This window comes from Genypterus blacodes, unplaced genomic scaffold (genome assembly GCF_046128005.1).
Source record: "Genypterus blacodes isolate CSIRO-AG114 ecotype Tasmania unplaced genomic scaffold, CSIRO-AGI_Gbla_v1 ptg000067l_1, whole genome shotgun sequence".
Lineage (NCBI taxonomy): Eukaryota > Metazoa > Chordata > Actinopteri > Ophidiiformes > Ophidiidae > Genypterus > Genypterus blacodes.
The window spans coordinates 8330386-8352811 of record NW_027466879.1 but is presented as its reverse complement, the minus strand read 5'-3'; the positions used below and the strand labels follow the sequence as shown (position 1 = coordinate 8352811).

The following is a 22426-nucleotide window of genomic DNA, read 5'->3' as shown; positions in this document are numbered from 1 at the left end:
TTCAAAAATGCAGTAAAACTCAGAGAGTAATGAATATTCATTCACCAGCAACAATGAAGGAAAAATAAACTCAGTGGCCAGAAACATAATACTGATGATTGTTTCAGACAAAGATTCAGAAAAGGTACATTCAGGTGAAGTCAGACTTAATCTTATTTATCTGAGAAGCAGTACTCAGCCAGCATGCAAAACAAGATCATTAAAAATGTTCAAATTATGCTCTTTATGTCTACTTTATTGTTTTAAAATAACAACATCACTTTAAAAGTAAAATGTTCACACCATCAAAGCTGCACTTTCAACTAAATGAAGTGGGTGTGTGTTTCGCTAGTTTATGTGTTTCAGGCCCCTCATAGTAGTCTGCAAAAATTGCAATTGATAGATTTACCACATCATTCAGTGCTTGTACAGAGAAGAATTTAAAAAACAATCAAAATCGAAATTGCCGATGTCTCCTGTGAAAATTAAAGATTGCTATTAAAAGTAATATGTTCAGGCTGCTTATCGTTATCACTAGCAAATCTTCAGCTGCACATATGGGCAGATGGCTACTTACTTTCCAGACTGTATATTCAACAGATTTGATACAGCAGGTTTCAATTATTGTCAAACATCCGTCTAACTGTCTAAATCTGCCCACCAGAATTGGTGTCAATCAGTGTTTTGCTGGCTTCAGCACAAGTGAGGAGGGCTAATTTGTTTTCACCCCAGCTAATCACGAGTCCTGGGTGTTCCTGGAAATGTAGAATAGCCACAAGCGATTAAAAGGCTCATAGATGACACATGAATTCACTTAGGAGGAGATAATATATTTAGTTGTCATGTTGCACAGCTCTGGGGATACTTCTACATGAAGAAAACATCTCAATGAGATTAGGTTGCAATCAGCAAAACTTGGCTGTGAACCACAGCGGAAGGTTGGTTATGGAAGGAGGTGGGGAGCTCATCAACCAGATGGCCCTTAACATCTACAGCAGATGTTCCCATCTCCAAAATTCTTGCTGTGTGTGTCACAGCGTGTACTGACAGCTCGATGCTGGAAAACAATCAATCAACACCACAGCCACAACACGTCGTAAGAATGAAAAACTACAATTTGTTCTACATCTCGCAGTGAATTATCAACAACAATTGGCAAAATACCCTCAATAACAGGAAATGTATATTTGGAATAGGATGGGTGAAACCTATTCCACACCTTTCCAGGTGAAGTCAGAATTACTAGTCAGATACTGTATGTTCCTAATGTAATGTTATTCAATTAAGCTCCGAAAGGGCTTATGAATATGTAGCTGGTGGGAAATCCATAAATTCCTATTAATCCTCTACTACTGCAACACTCCTCTCAGACAGACATAGCCAATTTTATAACTATGTGTAAAATTACCAAGTGAAAAAACAATTGTCCTAATTATCACATGTATGTAAATGTAATCATATTACATGCAGCTAGCCCCACATGGTAATCATGCCCTGCTTTCAAAACAATTGGACAGTGGCAGATTTTTTTTACCTTGTATTTGTTTGCCAAATTAGACAGTGTTTATTTAAAACAGTGTTTCAGGATCTTCTTCTGCAATACATAATTGGAAGCTGAACCACATGGACATGTTTATCTATTGAGGCAAAGCTTGAGGAGTACCATCATTTGGCAGGCAGGAAATAGGTCTCCCACATATTGTGCCTTTTGACGTTGGTCTTTTAATTCAATATCACTCCCACGCAAACACACATATATAGAGAGACACTGAAATAGAACTGCAGTTGGTTTGTCAATTGGTGAGGCAGAACTAGCCAAGTATCCCAGATATTTGGACCTCATTTCACCCTACAGAGGGAGCAACATGTGAGGACATGTGCAACTGGCAGCTGTCATATAATGTGACGTACCTTGCCCCAGGACATAACCAGAATGGAAATGAGATCCACTGGAGCTTCTATGTCACGCCGCATTATGCAAAATGCGATATACTGATTTTCACATGTCATAACGTGTTATTCTCTAAGCGCTGTGTGCTGTTGGCTTGAAAACAAAGAAGCGTTTTCCCATTTAACCGGTGCTCCTCCTTTCCAATTTAAAAAAACCCCCCCAACAACCCAAAATGATGTGCTACATCTACATCTCACAGTCTGTCAGAGGATCTTTCTCACTGGATAACCGAGTCCACAGCACACAAAGCACTGCTGTTTATTTCTGTTTATTTTTTCAGTGTGCAGCTATTTCACTCACACAGTCTTCAGAGAATTTGTTCTTTTGTATAGAGATGGCAAAGTTAAAAAACTAAACAAAATTACAAAGAAAGAACAGCAGTCGCAAATTATCCAAAGGTTTTCAGCATTCACAAAATATGTATCTGTGTCAACTCAACAGGTATTGTTAGACATTTAAATAGTATTTTTTTAGTACTGCACAATGTTGGATAAATAAATCATTGTGTGTCAGAAATCACCCTCGACACTTTTCAATTAATTCTATTCGACGCCATGGGCTGAGTTATTGCACAATTGGATTTCAGCACACTACAGTTCTCAGGCTAATTTGATTGTTACTGTTTCACTGTTCATACTTCACACACAGAGTCAGGGCAACATCCAGAATGAAATTCAAAATTAATCCAGTCAGAGGAAGAAGCTGAGGTTGAACCGAAATGCCATGTCTGAAACAACACATTTTAGGATGATTTGGCTGAGGAATATGGATTCAATCGTTCTGGGAGGCACACAACAAATGTGCTTGATTTACAAATCAAAGAGTGACACACTACAGAGTGGCTCACATTGTTTTTGAGTTGGCCGAGTGAGGGACTGCAGTCACAACATATTTGACTTTTAAAGGTCAATAAGCTTTTTACAACCTTAACTATGATTTGTGCCAATTACATGCTAATTGCAGTTCCTACCTCTGTCATGGTCTCTCCGATTTTGCTTTATTTTGCCAATAGAAAGTGAAAAGGTTATCATTACATTGAAAGTCTTATACTTGACCCAAACCCCCTGTCTCTAATGATCCAGATGTCTAATGGCCCAGATCCAGGCACTACAATAATGAGTTTAATCACTTCATGCTCCTTTAAAATAAAATATTCATACTTGAACATTGATGCTAGAAGTTTAGGGCGCCTTTCAAAGTGACACGCTTATGTTAACAAGTTAGAAATGATCCAACCTTCTCTGAGTGGATGGATAATTAATTGATGACGTTTAATTTTGGAGAACCCTGGTTAGAGCAGCGTAGCATACACTGAACAGACAGAAGCTTCTTGAAGTGGCGGTTTGAAAGTGGGGGCACAGCCCACAGCTGTTGTTTATCCAGACAAGTGCCACCTCTCAGACCTCCAACATCCCTAATGTCTCCAAACCCCCTGTAAGTCACTCGGGCCTACAGACCAGATGCTGTTGGCCGTGTCGAGAGTTCAGTTGAAGCTTGGGGAGTTTTTCTATAGCCATGTTTTTCTGGGTTATTTTGTTTTCATTGTGTTTTATCGTATACTTGGGGAGGCAGTGGCTCAGTCCATAGGAGACTTGGCTTGGGAACTGGAGGGTGGCCGGTTCGAGGCACCTGTGGTCCAAAAAGTGCAGATTGGCAGCTGGCAGGTGAAGAGTTGCCAGTTTGCTTCAAGGGAACTTCCGAATGGGTATTATTTGCATTTGTGTGGAATTTGCATTGTGTGAAGCATGTATGTACAAAAACTGCATGAAATGTAAAAAGCATTTATTTGGAAGAGTAATTTATCATTGCTGAGATAATAAAATGGGTGTTCTTCTACTTGAATTTATAGTTATACAGGACTTGGGTCGATGATTTCAATTAACTATTTTCTTTCTATAAATTGTTGGAATCAGCTTTACATTCTTATTCTCTTGGTTAAGTTGCAGTCCTGCCTTGCAGCATTTGCTGTACTTTTTTGCTAAAAATGTAGACTGTCGGCTCAGAAGTCCTCATTCCCCAGCGCATGAAGCGCTCCAGACTTTCTCTTCTGTTGTTGCAGTTGTTTGAATCATGATCATGATTGCCATGATTGTAGCCTTTGTTGTTTATTTCCTCCTGTCTCTTAGTGGATCAGTACGGTTGGCTGCTGATTTATGATATTCGTAGTTGGATGCAGCACAAGTTTCAGTTGTCAATGTATCAGAATGAGCTACTAAAGTCTTTTTACAAGTCATCCTTGGAGGATTTTCCTATTGTATTGAGGGGTGCTCTAGTTCACTGATCGACATCAACAACAGAAAAGAAAAAACCTTATTCTAGATCATCACTCATAAATTGGTGTTTCAGAAAAGTGAAGGTTAATGGTGGAGTTCAGAAGAGAGCAAATCCTCTATTGATCAGAGATAAATAACAATGTATCACTTTCTGTATGTGAGAAATGGGTTATTTTTTGCTCGGTCAGAAAAGCAATTCTGAAAATATCTCAACGTCTCCTTCCTGCAAGTTGTGACTGCAATTGTCAGAATGCAGAATGCTCCGATGAAAAAACTGAAGGATAATGTGTCAATCAATGTCAGCTGGACTATAAATATTTCAACAAATCATTGACATTAGCAAAGTGAATGTTCACAGTGGATAAACTGTTAAATATGACCAAGCCCCGATCTATTAGAGGGTGTCGGATAGCTTGAGCTTAAATCATCTTGGCAGATTCGTCTGGAGTCTTGGGGTCAGGGTAAGAATATGCCAATGTGAAGAGATTGTTTACTTTTCCCACCTGACATAAAATCATATGCATAACAATACGTTTCATATTGAAAGCATGGGTGCCTGGTGGTTATGAGCTATCCTCATGCCTGTCAGCCCTGTCACATTTGAGCAGGATATTGAACCCCTATACACTATAGGGATACTGAATCTCACTGACAGATCTGTACCCAACCTCAAGATTGGGTCAACAGCAGAGGCAAACAAGAAAATACAAGTTAAAAGCATTTAGCAATTTACACATCCTTACTGTGAAACATCCAAATTTCAATTCAACCCATGAGGCCTGATGTCTTATTAGAAATGTGCTAATTAGATGTTTTGGTTTGCTCAGAGGTCGAACTATTGCAACTGGTTCAGATATGACTGCGTGTTAAGACAGCCTTACTGTTTTTGCCTTCATGGAAATACTGTCCTCTGCTCATCTGATCTCATATACACGTTCATTTGTACAGAGTTTCAATTCAAATGACACAGCTCCACATTTCTCATTACTGAGTAGTTTTGATGCTTGATAAGGATTCAGGTTATCGAAAGTCATAAGATAAGGGAAATGAGGAAGAAAGCCTCAGTTGAGATATCCCATGGAGAGTTTCTCGAACCACAATCAGCATGATAATAGAGCTGCAGCTCATCTTCGTCGTAAGCCACCCACCTGAACGGCATTCTTTTTCTCAGTCATTTAATTCATTGTCTTGTCTTTGTTCCAGCTGAATCAAAAATGGCTCAATAATGTGATGAATCAGAAGGAACCGATGACAGTGAAGCTGCTAATGTTCAGAATGAATCATCTCAGATTGATTGAACGTCTGCAACTATAAAATATGAAGCATGTAAAGCCAAAGTGGTAATCCTTCAAACATAATAAATCAAGCGTTCCTATTCATCATGGGACTCAAACAATGAGTGTCAGCTCTCTGATATAAGGTGGCAGTAAATGTGATCATTTCTCTTTTCCTGAAGGAGATATTTGTGGACACACTGGGGAGTTCATAACTGGTCTTGTGAAAGAAATTTTGGTTTGTCATTATCATAGCGATTTAAAATGTGTTATATTGAATACAATATTCCATTCAATTTCACTAGATAGCAGATAAGCATCACAATTACAGGAAAGACACACAGCCCTCATTGTAATATTTCTGGGTACCTGATCCATGTAATCATTCTAGCTTGGTGTGGTCTCATCTGTTGCGGAAAATATCCTGGGTCCAGTTTTACCCAAAGACCTCATGTGATTTTAAATAATCATCTTAAACTGAATCAAATCTGCCATGTCTATAATTTGTAAAGGGAAATGCCACCACAAATTGTAACTAGTCTTGTGTGACTTCGCATCTCTGAGTGCCAACCATGTAGAACACTGAGCTGTAAACCAACCAACCAACCAACCAACTAACACCTTGATTTAAGAATAATATCTTAAATTGTATTTTTTGTAAATTTCTGAGTCGGTAAGTCTTGATCAATAACAAGAAATCAAAATGAAATGAACAAATTCTAAAAATCATCCTGTCTTCATCCCCTCTTCTACCCATTCAATTCCATCTGAATTTCTTAGTAAGACTTTCAGAGTGGCACTAAATCATACAAACAGTCATTGCCATGAGCATTTAGAGCCATTTTGGAATTACAAGACATAATTTATTGGTCTGGTTGTTTAGAGCTGCTCGAACAATGAATAATCTGTAGATATAAGCATAGATTTTTTTTCTTCATGGAGCTGAAAATAGTATTCTTCCCTGATACCATAAGGACAAGCACTTCAAACACATTCCAAGCCATTCAATGTGTTCAATTAAGAAAACACAAATCAGGCTCATCATCCTACACGGCATGTTCAGAAAGGATAGCAGCCTCTGAAGACGTAAACAAACAAACACACGTACAGTGACCTTTTCTAGTTTAAAGTCTATGACATGAATTCCAAGTCTGTCAAGTCAACTCTGAGGTTTCTACGACAAAAATTGGCCAAAATATGATTTTAACACATTTATGTGAAACCTTCAATAGAGCAACACTGACCCCCCTTTTCGAAGACCTTTCACGTCATACCATGCGTTATCCATTGCCATCTTCACTGATTAACTCTGTGTACATTCCTATGTAAATTCCTAAATTTGTATAACAATTAATCATTTATAGAAAGTGATCCAATAGTCAGTCAAATTTTAACCAGCCTATGACACGCTCTTCCCTGTTGTGGAAGAAGATACAAACACAGGAAGCACTCCTCTGAGCTTGGAAGTCTTCCCTCAGGTCTCCCTTAAGTTGTTGTCCTCCAGTCTTCAGTTTAGTTTTAGTTTCTCAGTCCTTTTGTATTTTACTATTTCTGCTCAGATAACATTTTTTTCTATTACATTTCCTATAGCAAGCTAAGCACTGTACTTTTTAAATTTTGTTCTCACTTAGTAACTTCAGTTAGTTTTGTTCGGCTGGCGAAAATATTTTTCATGTTATTGCGTCAGATAATTTAATTTCCGGTAACTCAGAGCCTGAAGTGACCCTGAGGACCTTCTGAGTTCTCAAACTGCCTGATGTCTAGAAATCTTGACAGCAATTTTCAACTGAGCACTCTCTCAACCCACTCAGGCAGTCCTCAGACCGGTGGTTAAGAATCCACCTAAACCTACAGTATCATCTGGTTTTGTCCTCATCGCTCAGCAAGTCTGCATTTTTTATCCCCCACCGTGCACTAGCAGGAATCATCCTCGTCAACTGAAAGAGAGAGAGCGGGGCTGACTTTTTCCAGCGTGGTGATCAGAGAGTACAACATTCCAGGGACACAGGTTTTAGGATCACCTGCATGAAATTCCACCGAGAGTTGGTGTCACTAAGCTTTGCTAATAGGAAATTCAGACTGCTTGATAATTTATTCATTCATAACCGCCTTTGATTAATTTATTAATTCCTTTCCATTCACCACTCCGTAGAATGTCTTGTGTTGATTCTGCTACACATTTCATCATTGCATTCATTTAGGTGCTGGTCTATTTACTTTAAAAAAAACATTCATTTATCAGTAAGGGTTTGTCTGTGTACATTTCTTTAAAGCAGATTGCAAAGGGTCGATGTGACAAAGAGTTCACTACTGTTGATATGAGATTGATTTGATTTAATTGTCTTAACTGAATAGAATTGGGTTTGATTGATTTACCCCCAGATTAAGTATTGCTTTATTTCCCCTACACACGCGTCATGAGATATAGAGTAAACATTTTAGCTCCTAATGTTCCTCTGTGGAGAAGAGATGAAACACCTGAATTTGCATTCAAGCTCATATTAGGGATTTCTGCTGTAGCCCCAATTATAGTCAACTGGAAGAGCAGAAAAACAGTGCACACACAAATTAACATGACCTCTGGGTTTTCTCTTTAAAGATAGCTAAGTTATAAGAATGACAAAGGATTGATTGCGAAATGATAAATCTAGTTAGCAAGGAACAGGGCAAAGATTTTATCAATTCCAACTCCGTAATATGTATATTGTCTGATTGAGGATCTAGGGTGAGTACACTTACTTGTGATGGCTTCAGAATGTGCAAACAAGGAAAAGGAATTCAGAAACTTGGAAATTGTTACCCCCCACCTGATAGCAACATCGTAAAACAGAACTTCAACCCAAAATGGTTATTCTGCTTCTTCTAAGAGTGATGATAGTGGAAGATTCTGATGTGTTAAGAAAACCTTCACAAATGAATGATGAAATTACTCAGTGTAGTTTTACATCTTCTCTGCAAAATGTACACCGATTGTCCAACTTACCATAAAGGCCCAAATGGGTAAACAAATGTCACATAATCTGTATGCTTTAAGATTTATTTATTTATCTATTACAATTTTGCTCTGTTGTGACAATTGAGTTTCTTCTCCCTCTATCATCCATGCTGCTTTTCATGCTGTTTTTTTTTTCCATTACTGCTGTTGTCAGTAATGGCTCGCTCCCCCATGAAGATATTTTCAAATGCACCCTCCTATGCAGTGACAGTTTGCAAAAAAAACCCTGCTGTGATGACATTAAAGTATTAAAGTACAAAAGGGTATTTTCGAAACATCTCATAGAAATCTCTGCTGTCAGCCTTCATCGGTTTTGCAAGAATTGGATGAAAAAAAAGCAATAAAAAAACTAGTGTCACAGCTGAATGCTACAGAAAACTGTACGGTCACTTGTCTGGAGGGCTGAGGGCCAGAAATCAATATCCATGGCACGCTGTGAGGAATAAAGCAACACTCCTAAGTGACAGCTGACACACGCCTTGTGAACACCCCTTCGCTTAATGCAAGTTTCTATGATATGAGTGCTACTCCAGGATGTCTGAAACCGCATGGTGAAAATGTTGTATTAAGTGCAAAACAATGGGGAGAGTGACATAAATGTAATCCCACATGTGGGAGAGATAGGCTCTGACTTTTGCATAAATGTAGGAGCTGTCAGCAGGTGGCCCAGTTACCCAGACAGACATCCCACCCTTTTCAAACGAAGAAGTTTGATTTTTTCACTTGATGTTCAGGGAGAAGTACCTCCTTGATCGCAGGAAACCTTTGCTGCTGATTATTATTATGCTTCCACTGCAAAGCTTCTGTATGTGTCACTAAGATTCAGAGGGTCCAGATGTACTAAGCCTTTTGTGCTGGTTTGATGCAGATACGATGCATTCTGGAAGAAAAACATGCAAAAAAAACCATGCATGTTATGTCTCAAACAGGCGCATAGAAGTGCAGCTTGTATGTCAGCTACTTGAGTTATCGCAAGGTGCTTTTCTCTCCTTTATGCATATGTAGGGGAGGATCACAGGATAACAGCCAGGAATCACGTATTCCATTAAACCTCTGAAGAACTGGTGAAAATGTAAGCTGCTGGTAAAGAATAGTTCTCATTCTCTGCACATTGTCCCTGGTATTGAATACACTGTTATTATTATTATTATTTTATTTTATTTGTTAGCGATATTTGATAAAAAGTGATTTCCCCAAACACTGTTATGATACATTGTTATGTTAAAATAATGCCTTTTCTCTGTGTTTTGGTTTAGAAAAGACTGAAGTCTTTATCACATACAAACAAAACTCTGAAAGTCTTTATATTTCTTTTCATAACTCTCTACAATGATGACACACAAAGGTTAATATAACCTGTATTGGTATCTTAAACTCTGACTATTATTATTCGTTAGGGTCTTTACCTAACAGTGTTCAATATAACTCTTTATACGTGAATAACCCTGAATTTTAAATTTTATGGAACTTCATCACTTAGCTTTAGGGCATTTCTGTGTTTGTTCGCAGCTTCCTGAGAGAACATATAAAACATAGAAAGCTAAACAGAAAATTAATTGAAAAGCCATAACTAAAATGCAGGAGCACCAAAATGTGCTTTCTATGTATATGAGGGTACATTTTGGAACAGCAGGAGCTACTAAATGAGGAGACTTTGTGGGTGGAACAGTTCATTTGAAATGGCAGCTTTCCCAGCTGCGCATCAGTATGGCAACTGATAAGATACTTTATGTTTGCATGATTTCTAATGTTATGAGATGGTTTATGGTCAAACTAATTGGACAATCCTAGCCTATTGGAATAATATATTGGTACCCTGAAAGTGAGAAATATACCTGTAAATAAAAGAAGATTGCTGTATCGGCTATTTCACAGAAGGTAACTGCAATTTATCTTTTTTCATACTACAGCACTTTGGCAGCTTTGGGAGGAATTGAAGATGTAATTTGAGCCATCCACAGGCTCCCAGGTGGATAACACAACATTGTTAGTGTGGACAAAACAACGTTTTGCTAGTTATTCTGTCTACTCTGTTTCCAGGTTTAGCTGCCAGATTATATTTAGTCTTTATGAACCATTTTTTAATAATACACTGTATATCTATAGCTCTGGCTTAGAATTTCATTATTTAATCTTATTAAAAAACAAAATGATGGTGATTTGGTGTGGAACACTGGTGGTCTTCTTGTCGTTATTTATGTCTTAACTAGCTCTGCTAATAAAAAAAATCAACAAAACACAATAGCAGAAACATCTACAGTCCAGAACCGTCATGCCCCAAATCCTGAACTAGACCAGAAACTGTCAAACTTTATCTTTCCACTTTGCTGCAGGAGTTTTCCAGGCAGCTGATGGCATCTAAAATATAAACTCTGGCATCTAATTCCAGACTTGACCCTTTCAATTTTATCCATAAAAAATACTTCCTGAACTTGGCTCACTTCCACTTGGGCTGTAAAGAGTTACTGTTCTTTTTCATGGCTATATGAAATTACTGGATGTTGAAAATTTACAGACCAATTTCCAACTTCCAATCCTCCAAAATAATGCAACGACAAGCTAACTGATAGGATCTTTAAATTATATTACCGATAATAAACAACTATAGAGGCACACAATCAGAATATCAAGTTGTCTTCTTGATAGTCTTGATAGACAGTCACACACACAGTGACACACACACACACACACACAATTTTGATTATTTCATTAAATATTTTAATTAACACTTACTTACACTTACAATGTCCGACTGCAGTGTGATTGTTAACATTAGTCACACTGCAAAACCACTTTTTGTACAAATGTAGTCATACTTTTGTCTTCCAGAATTGATTGCCACACTGCAGGTGAATGTTGCAGTCCCTCTGCATTTGTAAAAAGCCTCTTTTCGGTGTCAGAGACTGGCTCAGTATTTCAAAAGACTTATTTATTTGATGCAACTTACATTCATCAATTTTGCAATAGTTTTAACAGAACCAGACATTTTCACTCCTTTCCCAAGCCTGCATCATTGTTTAACAAGGAGAGGAAAGGCGACATTGGCTGAGGAATGGTTGGTAGAATTTGACAGACAATTTTGTGCACGTTCTTTCTGCATTAATTATTCTTCAAACATAGTGGTCTTTAAAGTCAAAATAAAAGACATTTTGGCTTAACTAATGACTCACAAACAACTACAATGTCCTTATTGAACACATCATTTATTCATTCTTAGTCCACACTGGTAAACGTATGCATCCCTGTATCTAATAACTAGAAGCTGAGCCGCAACAACCACAACTAGAATTTTCCTGAGGCTGCTAATTAGACTTGTACAACATGTGGGGACACTATATCTCTAATAGGTTACAGTCATTGTTGTGTTTAGGCAGTTCTGTTAATGATCATGTGTTTTGATCATGAACCAAGGTCCATTTACAATTATGCATTGCATTTCTGTCAGACAGTTCAATCACTGTCCAAGAGGCCTTATTGAAAATCCTGATGTCTTTTACAAACTTAAGTCACTTTTTTTTTTGTGCATTGAAAATATTTACAACTACATGTTGTGGCCTGACATTTATGGTTGGACTGTTTTCACAGTATTTTTGCCATTTAAAGCAGACCAAGCCCCCATGAAGCTTCTAGCTTCTCACAGCATGAAGGTCGTGAGTTAAACTCCCAGCTGTGGGCAGGATGTTTCTCTGTGAAGTTTGCATGTTCATTATATACAATGACAATTAATTATTACCACTCTAGAAATACATTTTGCCATGAAAATGATTTTACTTTTTTACATCACAGGAATTATATCCCCATTGATGACACAAAATGCATGTTGGATTTCATTGCACCTCATTTTATCATTGCAGCAATGCTGACCCTGTTTCATTTACACATAGCATTATTACTCTCAGGCTGCCAAGGCCAGTATCGATCTTGCATAACATGGCGAGCCTGCTGTTTCTGACAAGTGAATGCAAATCGATTAGACTGTCCATCAACTGTCCGCTCAGTGCAAAAAATCACATCCCATAGCATCTCCTGTCCTGCCCCATTTCACCTCAGTGTTCATTTTTGTCTGGTCTTGATGCATGTCAGTGATATGTGAATTTAATTTTGCTAGTCTTCATTGTCACCCACTTTGTGTAAATGCAGTGGTTGTTGAGTAACACATCATCGGAGGAGTGAGAGGCCCCTGTATTATTTGAGGGGATGAGGCAAAGCAGTTTAGGGTGTGTCTGCATTAAGAGATGGCTAGTTTTGTTTGAGTGCATATTCCTTCTCACACACACACAGTTACGAACCCATGTTACTGTGCATCGATGCAACGAAAAACTTTAAATGGCAAAAGAGATGGCAGAAATCATGCAAATAGATTTACTAACAAATTGATTTGTGACATGTTCTGTTCACCGTTTTCTGAAAAACAACAAGAGTCAAGCTTCTTTTGCTTCCAACTTCAGCTTCTTGTTGTTTTCAGCTGCAGGTCTCACAAAGAGATTCACCCCATGCATAATGGTTCTGCCATTTCATCGGAAATTACATCAGGAAGAAGAAACTGACAGGAAGCAATTTCAGGTTGACAATATCAGCACAAGCAGCAAGAAACTGAGTATGTGGTAAAGCTTGTCTATTACAGCGCACAGCGAGAACCTGATGAATGCCAGTTGGATCCAAGTACTGCAAATCATTCTCGCTCAAAATACTCATAATGAGAGCTCAGAGCAAATCATTGATAATGGTTTTGCATTGAATTGTAGCCATAAAGCTCTACTATGACCATCACAAGAAAATTGTGTGGTGATGTGCAACATAGAAACCAAATATGATTCAAAACGTACTGCAGAGAGTAGTGTAAAGGAAGGGCTAACTTTAAAGACAGTTGAAACTATTAACGTTGGGTACATGAGCACAGAAATGTACACATGTGAACCAACTATTAGAACATTCATCAAAAGCTAATTTTCCCCTGCTTCAAACACTTACCGGTGTCCAGTCTCTGCTCAAAGGAAGAAACGATACATGCCTGATTTCAATCTAAATAAAGTTGTATTCTCTGTTGGTATGAATTTAATTCCATCCTGTCACTTAGAAAAATATTTAGCTTCCATAATAAATTGGTCTTTAAATAGTCTCCATGGTATTTATTATAATTTATTTCTATTGATTGACTGGTTGATGATTAATTAGTTTTATCCACTCATTGACTCACCAACAAGCCATCATTGCCCTACTGTTGTTGTTTGATTGTGAGAATTGGGAGAATACTGTACAAATACTCAGGCTGGCAAACATAACCTTGTCCATAGCAAGTTGACCACTACCCACATTATCAAATTGTGTTTTTTGATAAAGTCAACGGCAAACATTTGAAATTTAAAATGTGACAATAGTTGTCTGGTTTTGGACAGAAGGAAGTGTTATTGACAGGATTGTCCCATTTCTCTAATGCATTTCTGCGCTAGGTAGCATGCATAACAATGAAATAACAACAAGATACCAAGGCTGTGCTTTCCCTGTGTGTTTTCAAATGCTCTATATGTAAAGTGCCTTGAGATAACCTTTGTTTTGAGCGATATAAAGTATATATAGCTATCGCTGTATAAAGTTGAAGTTAAAGTTGAAGTTAAATCCCTAGGAACAGCAAAAGGACATTGGCTTATGGTAATGACCTTATGTAGGAGGTCTAGAATTGTGAAACATGGTTTTAAAAAATACAGATGATAGATAGATAGATAGATAGATAGATAGATAGATAGATAGATAGATAGATAGATAGATAGATAGATAGATAGATAGATAGATAGATAGATAGATAGATAGATAGATAGATAGATAGATAGAAAGAAAGATAGATAGATAGATAGATAGATAGATAGTTTCCGTTTAAGGGTATCTAATTGGTCATTAGTAAGCCAAATCATGGTCTCCTTTATGGGTCATTTAGTCGATTACAGAAATCTGTTCCACAGTATTGCTACCATGCAAACCCCTACTGAGAAAATTACTTGACTGATTATAAACGTGTCTCCACATGTAAATCGGATTATTGTCTACAGAGCAAAGCCAATACATTTAGATTTTTTATCTTTATGCTACCGTGGACATAATATTTTAAATGCTCACAAATAGTGTAAATAATCACACAACCTGTTCTTCAGGGGATTCATTTGCTGACTCTTTTGTTGTTGGGAAATGGCACCCAATTGGATATTGTCTTGTATATGTGACGCTAGATCTTCTGGTTGTACCTCTAATCCACAACAAAATCAACTTGGGAAACTGAATCTTTAGGAAACATCTGGCTTTCTGAATCATTACCTTATATGCCAGGAAGCTAATTCTGCAATGTAGCTAATTCTCCCAGCATTAGCAGAGCAATGTACCACATCTATAAAATCATGTGTGAAGGCCAAGTGGTAGTTGTGAGCTGTTGTCTGTGATGATCATTGGCTAGAATCCTCATAATTACTGATGTGCCTGTAAAATGCAGGGCAGTGCAATTTCAGCAGCACTGACAGTATGCTTGGCACTTTGATTGTATTTCAAACTTGTGCTATGGTGGAAAGATTAGTTCGCTTTGCCATATGCACTTACCACTTTAATTTTATCCAAAGTTCCATTTTTAAACTGAAATTTGCCATCTAGTACACCAGTGGGTGTCTCCCCACTCATTTCACTAATTTCACTATTAGATCTTGTGCATACTGACTCCAGAAATGCGAAGGCAAGATGGGAAATGTAAATAATGTCCACGTTAATAATATATTTAATACATTAATGTTTGCACACATTAACTTTGGCAGCCCTGCATATAACTACTCTAGTCTATTTCTCTATTATATTCTTCTATTTTTGGAAGGCTACATGCCAAATCACAGCATAATGATGCCATTGTAGAGCTGCTTGGTCCAGATTGCTAAAGTAGTAATTGGTCTGAAATGAATCTGAACATCTGGTGAAAATCTGTTTTCCACTCAAGTGAGCAATGTGGCAAAGTAATTTTCAATACCTCTTGATCATCATTTGTCATGATTCGTGTAATTTCAAATAGCAGCATGGTTTCCCAACGAGTCACAGCTCGCAAAGTGACTTTATAGGCCATAAAGAGCTTAATCCATCCCATCATTCATTTTGAAAATGCTACATGAAGTGATAAACATACTTTTATCATATACGGCAAGGAATCAGTTCGGTTTGGTAGTATACATGTGCGATATTGCTTTAAAGAGTCAGAGTGTGGCGGAATTAAGAGATTTGTCACAATGTGTTCTAAACTTGGATTCAACTTTTCTAAAGCTTATCTTTACAAAATTTGGATCGAAGAGGATTCAGATTTCTGCCTGACAAAGCTTGCCCCAAAAAGGAAGTTTTGGCGGGAAGGTCTGACAGTCGTAAATCACACCTGTTGGTTTCTTCCTAAGATAAAAGGGAGGTTGACTCTTTCAAAGTCTCGTCCCGGCTGGAAGCTGGAAGTGGCTCTCTGGCATTCCACCTAAACCAAACTCAAGTCAACAACTGCTGGATCATTAGTGAACTATAAAGAACTTTTGGCACTGTGCAACATCTGATGATTTTGAAAAACTAGTTCAGAAATTTCAGTTCAGTTCTTTAATTTGATATTTATATATATTTAATTTGATTCATAATTCTATAGATCAAGCTTCCATCTTTTACTGTCGCCATTTTCAACATAAATAATGGTTCAATGAAATGAAACATGTAACAGTTTTTGGTAAGAGATAGCTTAAAACAATGATTGTTCACTTACCTCTTGCTGTAAATCCTTAATGATTTTAGTTTTTTTCTCCATCTCCACTTTAAGGACTTTGATCTGAAGAAAAGGACAAGAAAAGAATGAAGTAAACTGTAAAAATGTGTAATTTTATAGGCAAATGAATACATCATACAGAGCATATGAAAGAAATCAGATTATAAAAATTCCATGTGTCATGAATACAATCAGCTGATTGTATATATTGATTTCCATATAATGCTTTAGATTTATTTTTTTATGTAAAATAGTTGAAAGCAAAGATGTTAAAGTGTAACAAGTGCAGGGATTATGCCAACTGTTGCAGATAATGAGCTAAGGTGCTGATATTGTACTAGGTTTCAGCGATTCATTGTAGTCAAAGCAACCAACATTTCTTATGTTGATTCATATGTTAAACTAAAGGTCACTGGCATAAATGGATGTACAACTGACATAAGTATAAAGGATTCCTTCATTAGTTCAATTCAAACTCACTTCTGCTTTTATAAATGTTTCAGTCAGGCTCCCTTGAGAGCTGTAAACTAGACCTTACCCATTAACTCACATCCCCAGACAGGGCCTGATGCTATCAGATGACATATTTCAGCATTTTATTTACTGCCACTGCTGCTGAGAATGATTAAAAAATGGGCTCAAACAACACCTGGTTTAATTTATTTATCGATGTCAGACCCTAAGAAAGAAGGAAATTAAATCAGCCTCCATGCCAAAACCGAATATTTGGGATAAGACCAAGATAATGGAAACTTTGTCAGCGTGATGGTGCTTAATTTAATCAACATCAACAATATTGGTTTATTTACTTTTCAGAAGTATATTGAGCTTCCCATGATACATGCTTTTTAACCCCCAACTAATTTTACCTCAGTCAACCTTATTTAGCCAACACCCAGTTTCAGTATATTGTGCAAAAACAACCACTAGGTGGTCCTGCGAGATTTAAATCCAAGAGCATGACATTTTTTAAACATTAGCCAATATCTCAATACAATTTACTAATTTGCTTCAATAAATGTATACGGTCCTTCTTTTAACAACATAGGTCTTTTATATACAATGCAGTCTGTGGGATTCCTGCTGCATGCCAGTCCTGCCTCCACATATCCTTCCACCTGAGACCCTAAGATATGATTGACAATTGAGATAGTGATCCCCTTGTGGTAAATAATGGTGTTTTGGAGGTTCAATGATTTTTTTCTAAATCACATTCCAAAAGTAGGAGGCGCGACAGAGACATGGCATTTTTCATGGAGCATTGAATTTATGGATTTCCATGGGGATATAATGAGGATTTCAGGAAAGTATAGTGAGAATATTTTTTCTTGGTGAAACCATTAAAGAAATAAGCCAGAAAAGTAATGGAGAAAACTGACTTCACTGACTTCACTGACTTCAATTTAGGAACACATAATTTGATTTTTTAACAACACACTCATTTCACACATTTTATCATCGATGTATCAAGTATCCCAGAGTTTGATTATCTGCTTGCTTGCTAAAGTTAGTTTATTACAAGTTTTAAGAGATGTTCCATCCCTGACATCTTGGATTGCATCACATACAGTTCACTGAGGCTTCCTGCTGTGAGCCACTGTCTATTTTCCACTGTGTGTCAGATTTAATAGCCCAAAGGCTTAGCATGCCATAATAATATAACAGTTTATCTGAGTCATTTCATCATGAGCTGTGTGCATTGTGGTACTGCAGGGCTTCTGTTTAGCTGGCAGGCAGAGGCCCAAACACCAGACACAGATGGTAAACTGTTGCCATGGGTTATATCTAACAGTCTGAATTCAGTGTGAGAGAGACAGGTCAAGGATTTGTTTTTCTTTCCCATTTTCCAGCCTCAAAGGAGGGTTATAAAGCATTGTATGACCTTGAGAGAGGTCATCGTGATAATCCTGAGGACAAAAAGGAAAAGATTCATGGTCTTGGTGACTTAACACCAGGTAGTCACCTCAGGGAACTGTAAACTAGACCTCACTGGTTGACTCACATCCCTGAGCAGGGCTTGATATCATCAAAGTTCATGTTTCAGTCAGTCACTGCCACCGCCTCCGGGAATGCTTAAAAAACACATCTTCCTGCAATGTTCAGCTTTTCCATTGAGGCAAAGGAGAAGGTGGGGAAAGCAGTGTCTACACTGGTGTAGTTCAAGCTGCAATAACAATTATTTTACAGTGTGTGGCACTCTGAATAACCAAGAAATCACAAAACAAAGAAGAGAAAAAGTAATCTGACAGATGCACTGCCCTGAAAGATCCTAACCGGCATAAAATTAACATGTTTGTCTAGGAAAAAACTGCCAAAATGATCATTAGACAGACATGAAACAAACTCTCTTGGTGATAATTTCGTTCAATAGAGTGGACCAGAGGCCATATTCATCTAGTATTCATTCACCTTTAGCTCTGTTTGGTTTCTGGTAACATAACATCATAGAGTTGGCTTATCATTTAAATGAAATGGCTGCCTTCTTATGATGGAAACAAGGTTGATGAGAGAAGCTATGAGCCATCCAGCTGAGGGTCATTTCTGGGCAGAAATAGGAATGGCATGAATAATCTTATGAGTGTGCATATAGACCCTGAAATAACAACACGGATAACATTTTCTGGCATAACTTATCTGCAGTGTTTGCACACAGAGTGCCTGTCCATGTTCATTGCTCATCTTGTCTAAACCTTGCAGCTATCTCTTAAACTTCTAGACATTCAGCGTTTTAGTGAAGAGACAGGAGCATTCCCAACTAGATGTCCATTGATCTGTTGTCTGTGTTACATAGACATGCTGCAGAGGATGTTCTTTTTAAACCTGCATCTCAAAGTATGATACAAACACCATTTATAAGAACACAAATGTCAAACCCACACTATAAGATCCAGCACTGGGGATCACTGTCTCTTGCAATAATGTCAATGTGACTGTACTGTTGTTTATCCCTCACTGTGCTGACGACTTCAATGATGATCTGAATGTCACAGTGCACATTAAGCCTCAGGATGGCACACAAGAAGCCGGGCCTATTACAGGGCAAGTTTTTCATTAGCATATTTTGAAAATCCTATGAGTCTTTTGCACTTTAGCTTAGAGGAGTCGGTTTAGCTCATGCCAATGTGTTGATAAGAAGTTTGACGGGATAACAAAAGGCTATCTCTGTTGCTGGGAAGTGCAGGCTTTAACGCCACCTCCACAAGAACATAACACCACTTTACACAACATTATACAGTGCTCAAATCGGTAGAATCAAGACCAGGACCTCAAACACATTGGTTAGAGCAATGTTTTAACTTTTGAAAAATGTATAAATGAGACAAAGTGGTTTTTATACAAATTTGGTCTCTAAGCGTTACCATTTCTGCAGAGGTATTTTAAAGTCCTCTTATTTCTTTATGCTAGTGGAGCTCAAGTCGCTTTATTTTCAAGGGTGACTTCTTGCATTATTGCAGGTGACACAAATGTTGAAAATGCACGAGTCGATGGAATTTAATTAGAGGCAGAGTGGCGTTCCACTGGGTGGGCAGACAGACAGACATTGCTTTTGCTTTTGCTTTGTACAAAGGTGCCGCCTATGCAAGAGTTAACACCTTTTATTGGATAACGCTGTATAAATAAAGGCTGAATCAATGATGACATAATGAATTCTCCTTTTTTCTATAGGAGGGTGAGGTGAAGCTCCCTCTAGCCACATCTGAGCCTTTCACTTAAGTGGTGAGGGAAGGATCCTGGACAGATGCCTGCATACTGGGTAATGAAGGACCACTCAGGGGCCTGTGTGACAAGTGACATGGCTGGTTAGTGGAGAGCGAATGCTGATGGTCAGGTGAGCTCCGTCTTACCGTGGCCTGCTGCTTCTCTGCTCTCTCATTTGCCTCATCCAGCTGTTTCTGCAGGGCTGCCTGGAGGGACTTCATCTCCTCTCTGTCAAGTGAGAGGGAAGGGAGAAACATTCTGTTAGCAGGTCCTCCTCACTATTCTACACCTGCTTTACAACAGAATGGAGTTTTGTTCTTTGATATTTGAGCCAAGTTTTGTTGAACAATTTTCAAAAGAAAAGCTTTTTTACTTATTGGGACTAAATTGTAGACACTGTGAGTGAGTGAGTGAGTGAGTGAGTGAGTGAGTGAGTGAGTGAGTGAGTGAGTGACACTGTTTTTGAGCATGAGGATGACTGTTGACTAATGTGTGAATACAGTAATGTGTAGGAATAGAAAGCTATTTCTGTGTTTGCACTGGTTGGCACACTACCTCCAAATGGGTATATTCAATTATTAATTTGGGAGTAAATCAATCAAACACAATGCTTAAATCAGTTCAATCAAATCAATCTCATATCAGAAGCAGTTATCTGTTCACATTGACTCGTTGCATTATGCTTTTAAGACATGTACACAGACAAACAACTAATAAATGAATGATTATGACTTAGTACATATACTAACAACTTAAAGGATGCAATAATAAAAATTAATCCGTAGCCGAATCAACAAACGGGATGTAATCAAATTGACTGGCAGAATACCAAAGATAAATAATTCATTCATTCATTCATTCATTAATCAGAAACTAGTTCAAAGGGATTATGGAATTATCAGGCAGCCTGAATTTCCTATTAATTAAAGCTAAGGGATACCAACTCTTAGATTATTTTGTAGATGTTTCTGGAAATAGATCTCAACACTGCTGGAGCTATGTCCTTGTCCGACCCAAGTCACAGCACAACTCGTGGTCTCTCTTTCAGCTTGCCCAAGGGGGGAATTTGGTCCCTGCTTGAGAGCACTCAGGGGAATTTTTTCCTTTCAAGATCTTTAAGCGATCTTGAAGGGATCTTGAAAGTTGTTGTTGATCAGGGTCTGAGTTGCAGTTGACACAAACTTATTCAACATAAAAACAACAAAAATAGTTATCGTCTGCCAAAATAAACAAAACTACAAGTCACTAATCGTGACTTAAATTAAGACGAAAATATATTATCCCCTGAGTTAAAAAATATGTTGCATAGCTTGACAAAAAAAATACAAGTAAAATAAAAAAAAGTAATATGTGAGCAACGATCTATGTGTTTGTGGAACTGTTCTTAATCTTATTGAAATAGTTTGATGAGATCACTTTGTTCAACATCGCTCCAAAAGAAGGACCTCTTCATTCCGGAATCGTGATTAGTCCTGATTTGGAAAGTATCAGATTGGTTCTGTCAGTAGGTGAGTTGAGACTTTATTACAAAAACGTGATGAGGCCTCCATTCAGAGGTGGGTCGAGTCCAGTTCTGTCTCATTTTGCCTTCTTTAGGATGATGTTAGGATGGTCAGAGGTACTGATCCGTCTGCCATTATGACTACAACTTGCTTTTGCCTCTTACAGTCTTGTTCACAGCTTCCACATTTTAGATTATAAATGATTAATTCTTCTATAGTGACAAAACTACTCTAGATAAAACTTGTATGGTATATTTTGTGGTATAAACTCGTGGGATGCTTTAAAGTGAATTCACACACAATGCATTTGTTGTGCATTAACATAGATGTGTTGCATTGGAATGCAATGGGTATTTCACAATGTGTCGATGCTCCTGAGCAGAGATAATAGCAATGCACAATGAATTATGAATTAATTGGCTTAGTGATGTGGGTCAATGGTCTATAGAATCCTGTGTAGAAATCTCATAACACGTCAGCTCTATTAAATTAGTGGCACTAATTTATATACTGTCACCAAGCCAGGCTGTAAGTTTTAAGTTTAAAAGTACATGACATGGTCAGGGGCCAGCAAGCGGTGCAGTTAAGAGGTAATATCTTTCAATGCAGCAGTACTGGATGTTTGTGGGGAAAAGACTTCACTTCTCAGCAGTCACACACTGCAGTATTTTATATGCCAGTGGTCTTGTCTCTTGGCGTAAGTTCAACCAAGCAAACATTTTTCTTCACAGCGCCTAGCCAACCACTGTGTTGGCATTTCATTTATTATCCCATCTCCTGCATCCAAAGATGTGGAAATATTTTGTTCAAAACTCCTCAAACTGACAAGAAAAGGCAAACTGTAGGCGAGGTTGACATGACATGAAGGCATAGAGTGTTGGGAAGACAACTAAATATTAACAAACAAGATAACAGTACTTCAAATCATAACAGCTGTGTTACTGGAAGTGACAGAAGAAGCTGTCTGGGAAGATCAATTCAAGTTGATTAAAAATAT

At 37.8% G+C, this 22426-nt stretch overlaps 1 protein-coding gene across 1 annotated transcript in view; it reads right to left on the bottom strand.

Moving 5' to 3' along the window:
- luzp2 (leucine zipper protein 2) overlaps positions 1 to 22426 on the bottom strand; it is a 49285-nt gene that overhangs the window by 20998 nt on the left and 5861 nt on the right. Inside the window, exons 4-5 of the mRNA XM_076155967.1 lie at positions 20074 to 20155; positions 16229 to 16291 (exon numbers count right to left, since the gene is read on the bottom strand). Coding sequence (XP_076012082.1) covers positions 16229 to 16291; positions 20074 to 20155 — 145 coding nt within the window. The remainder of the gene's footprint in view (positions 1 to 16228; positions 16292 to 20073; positions 20156 to 22426) is intronic.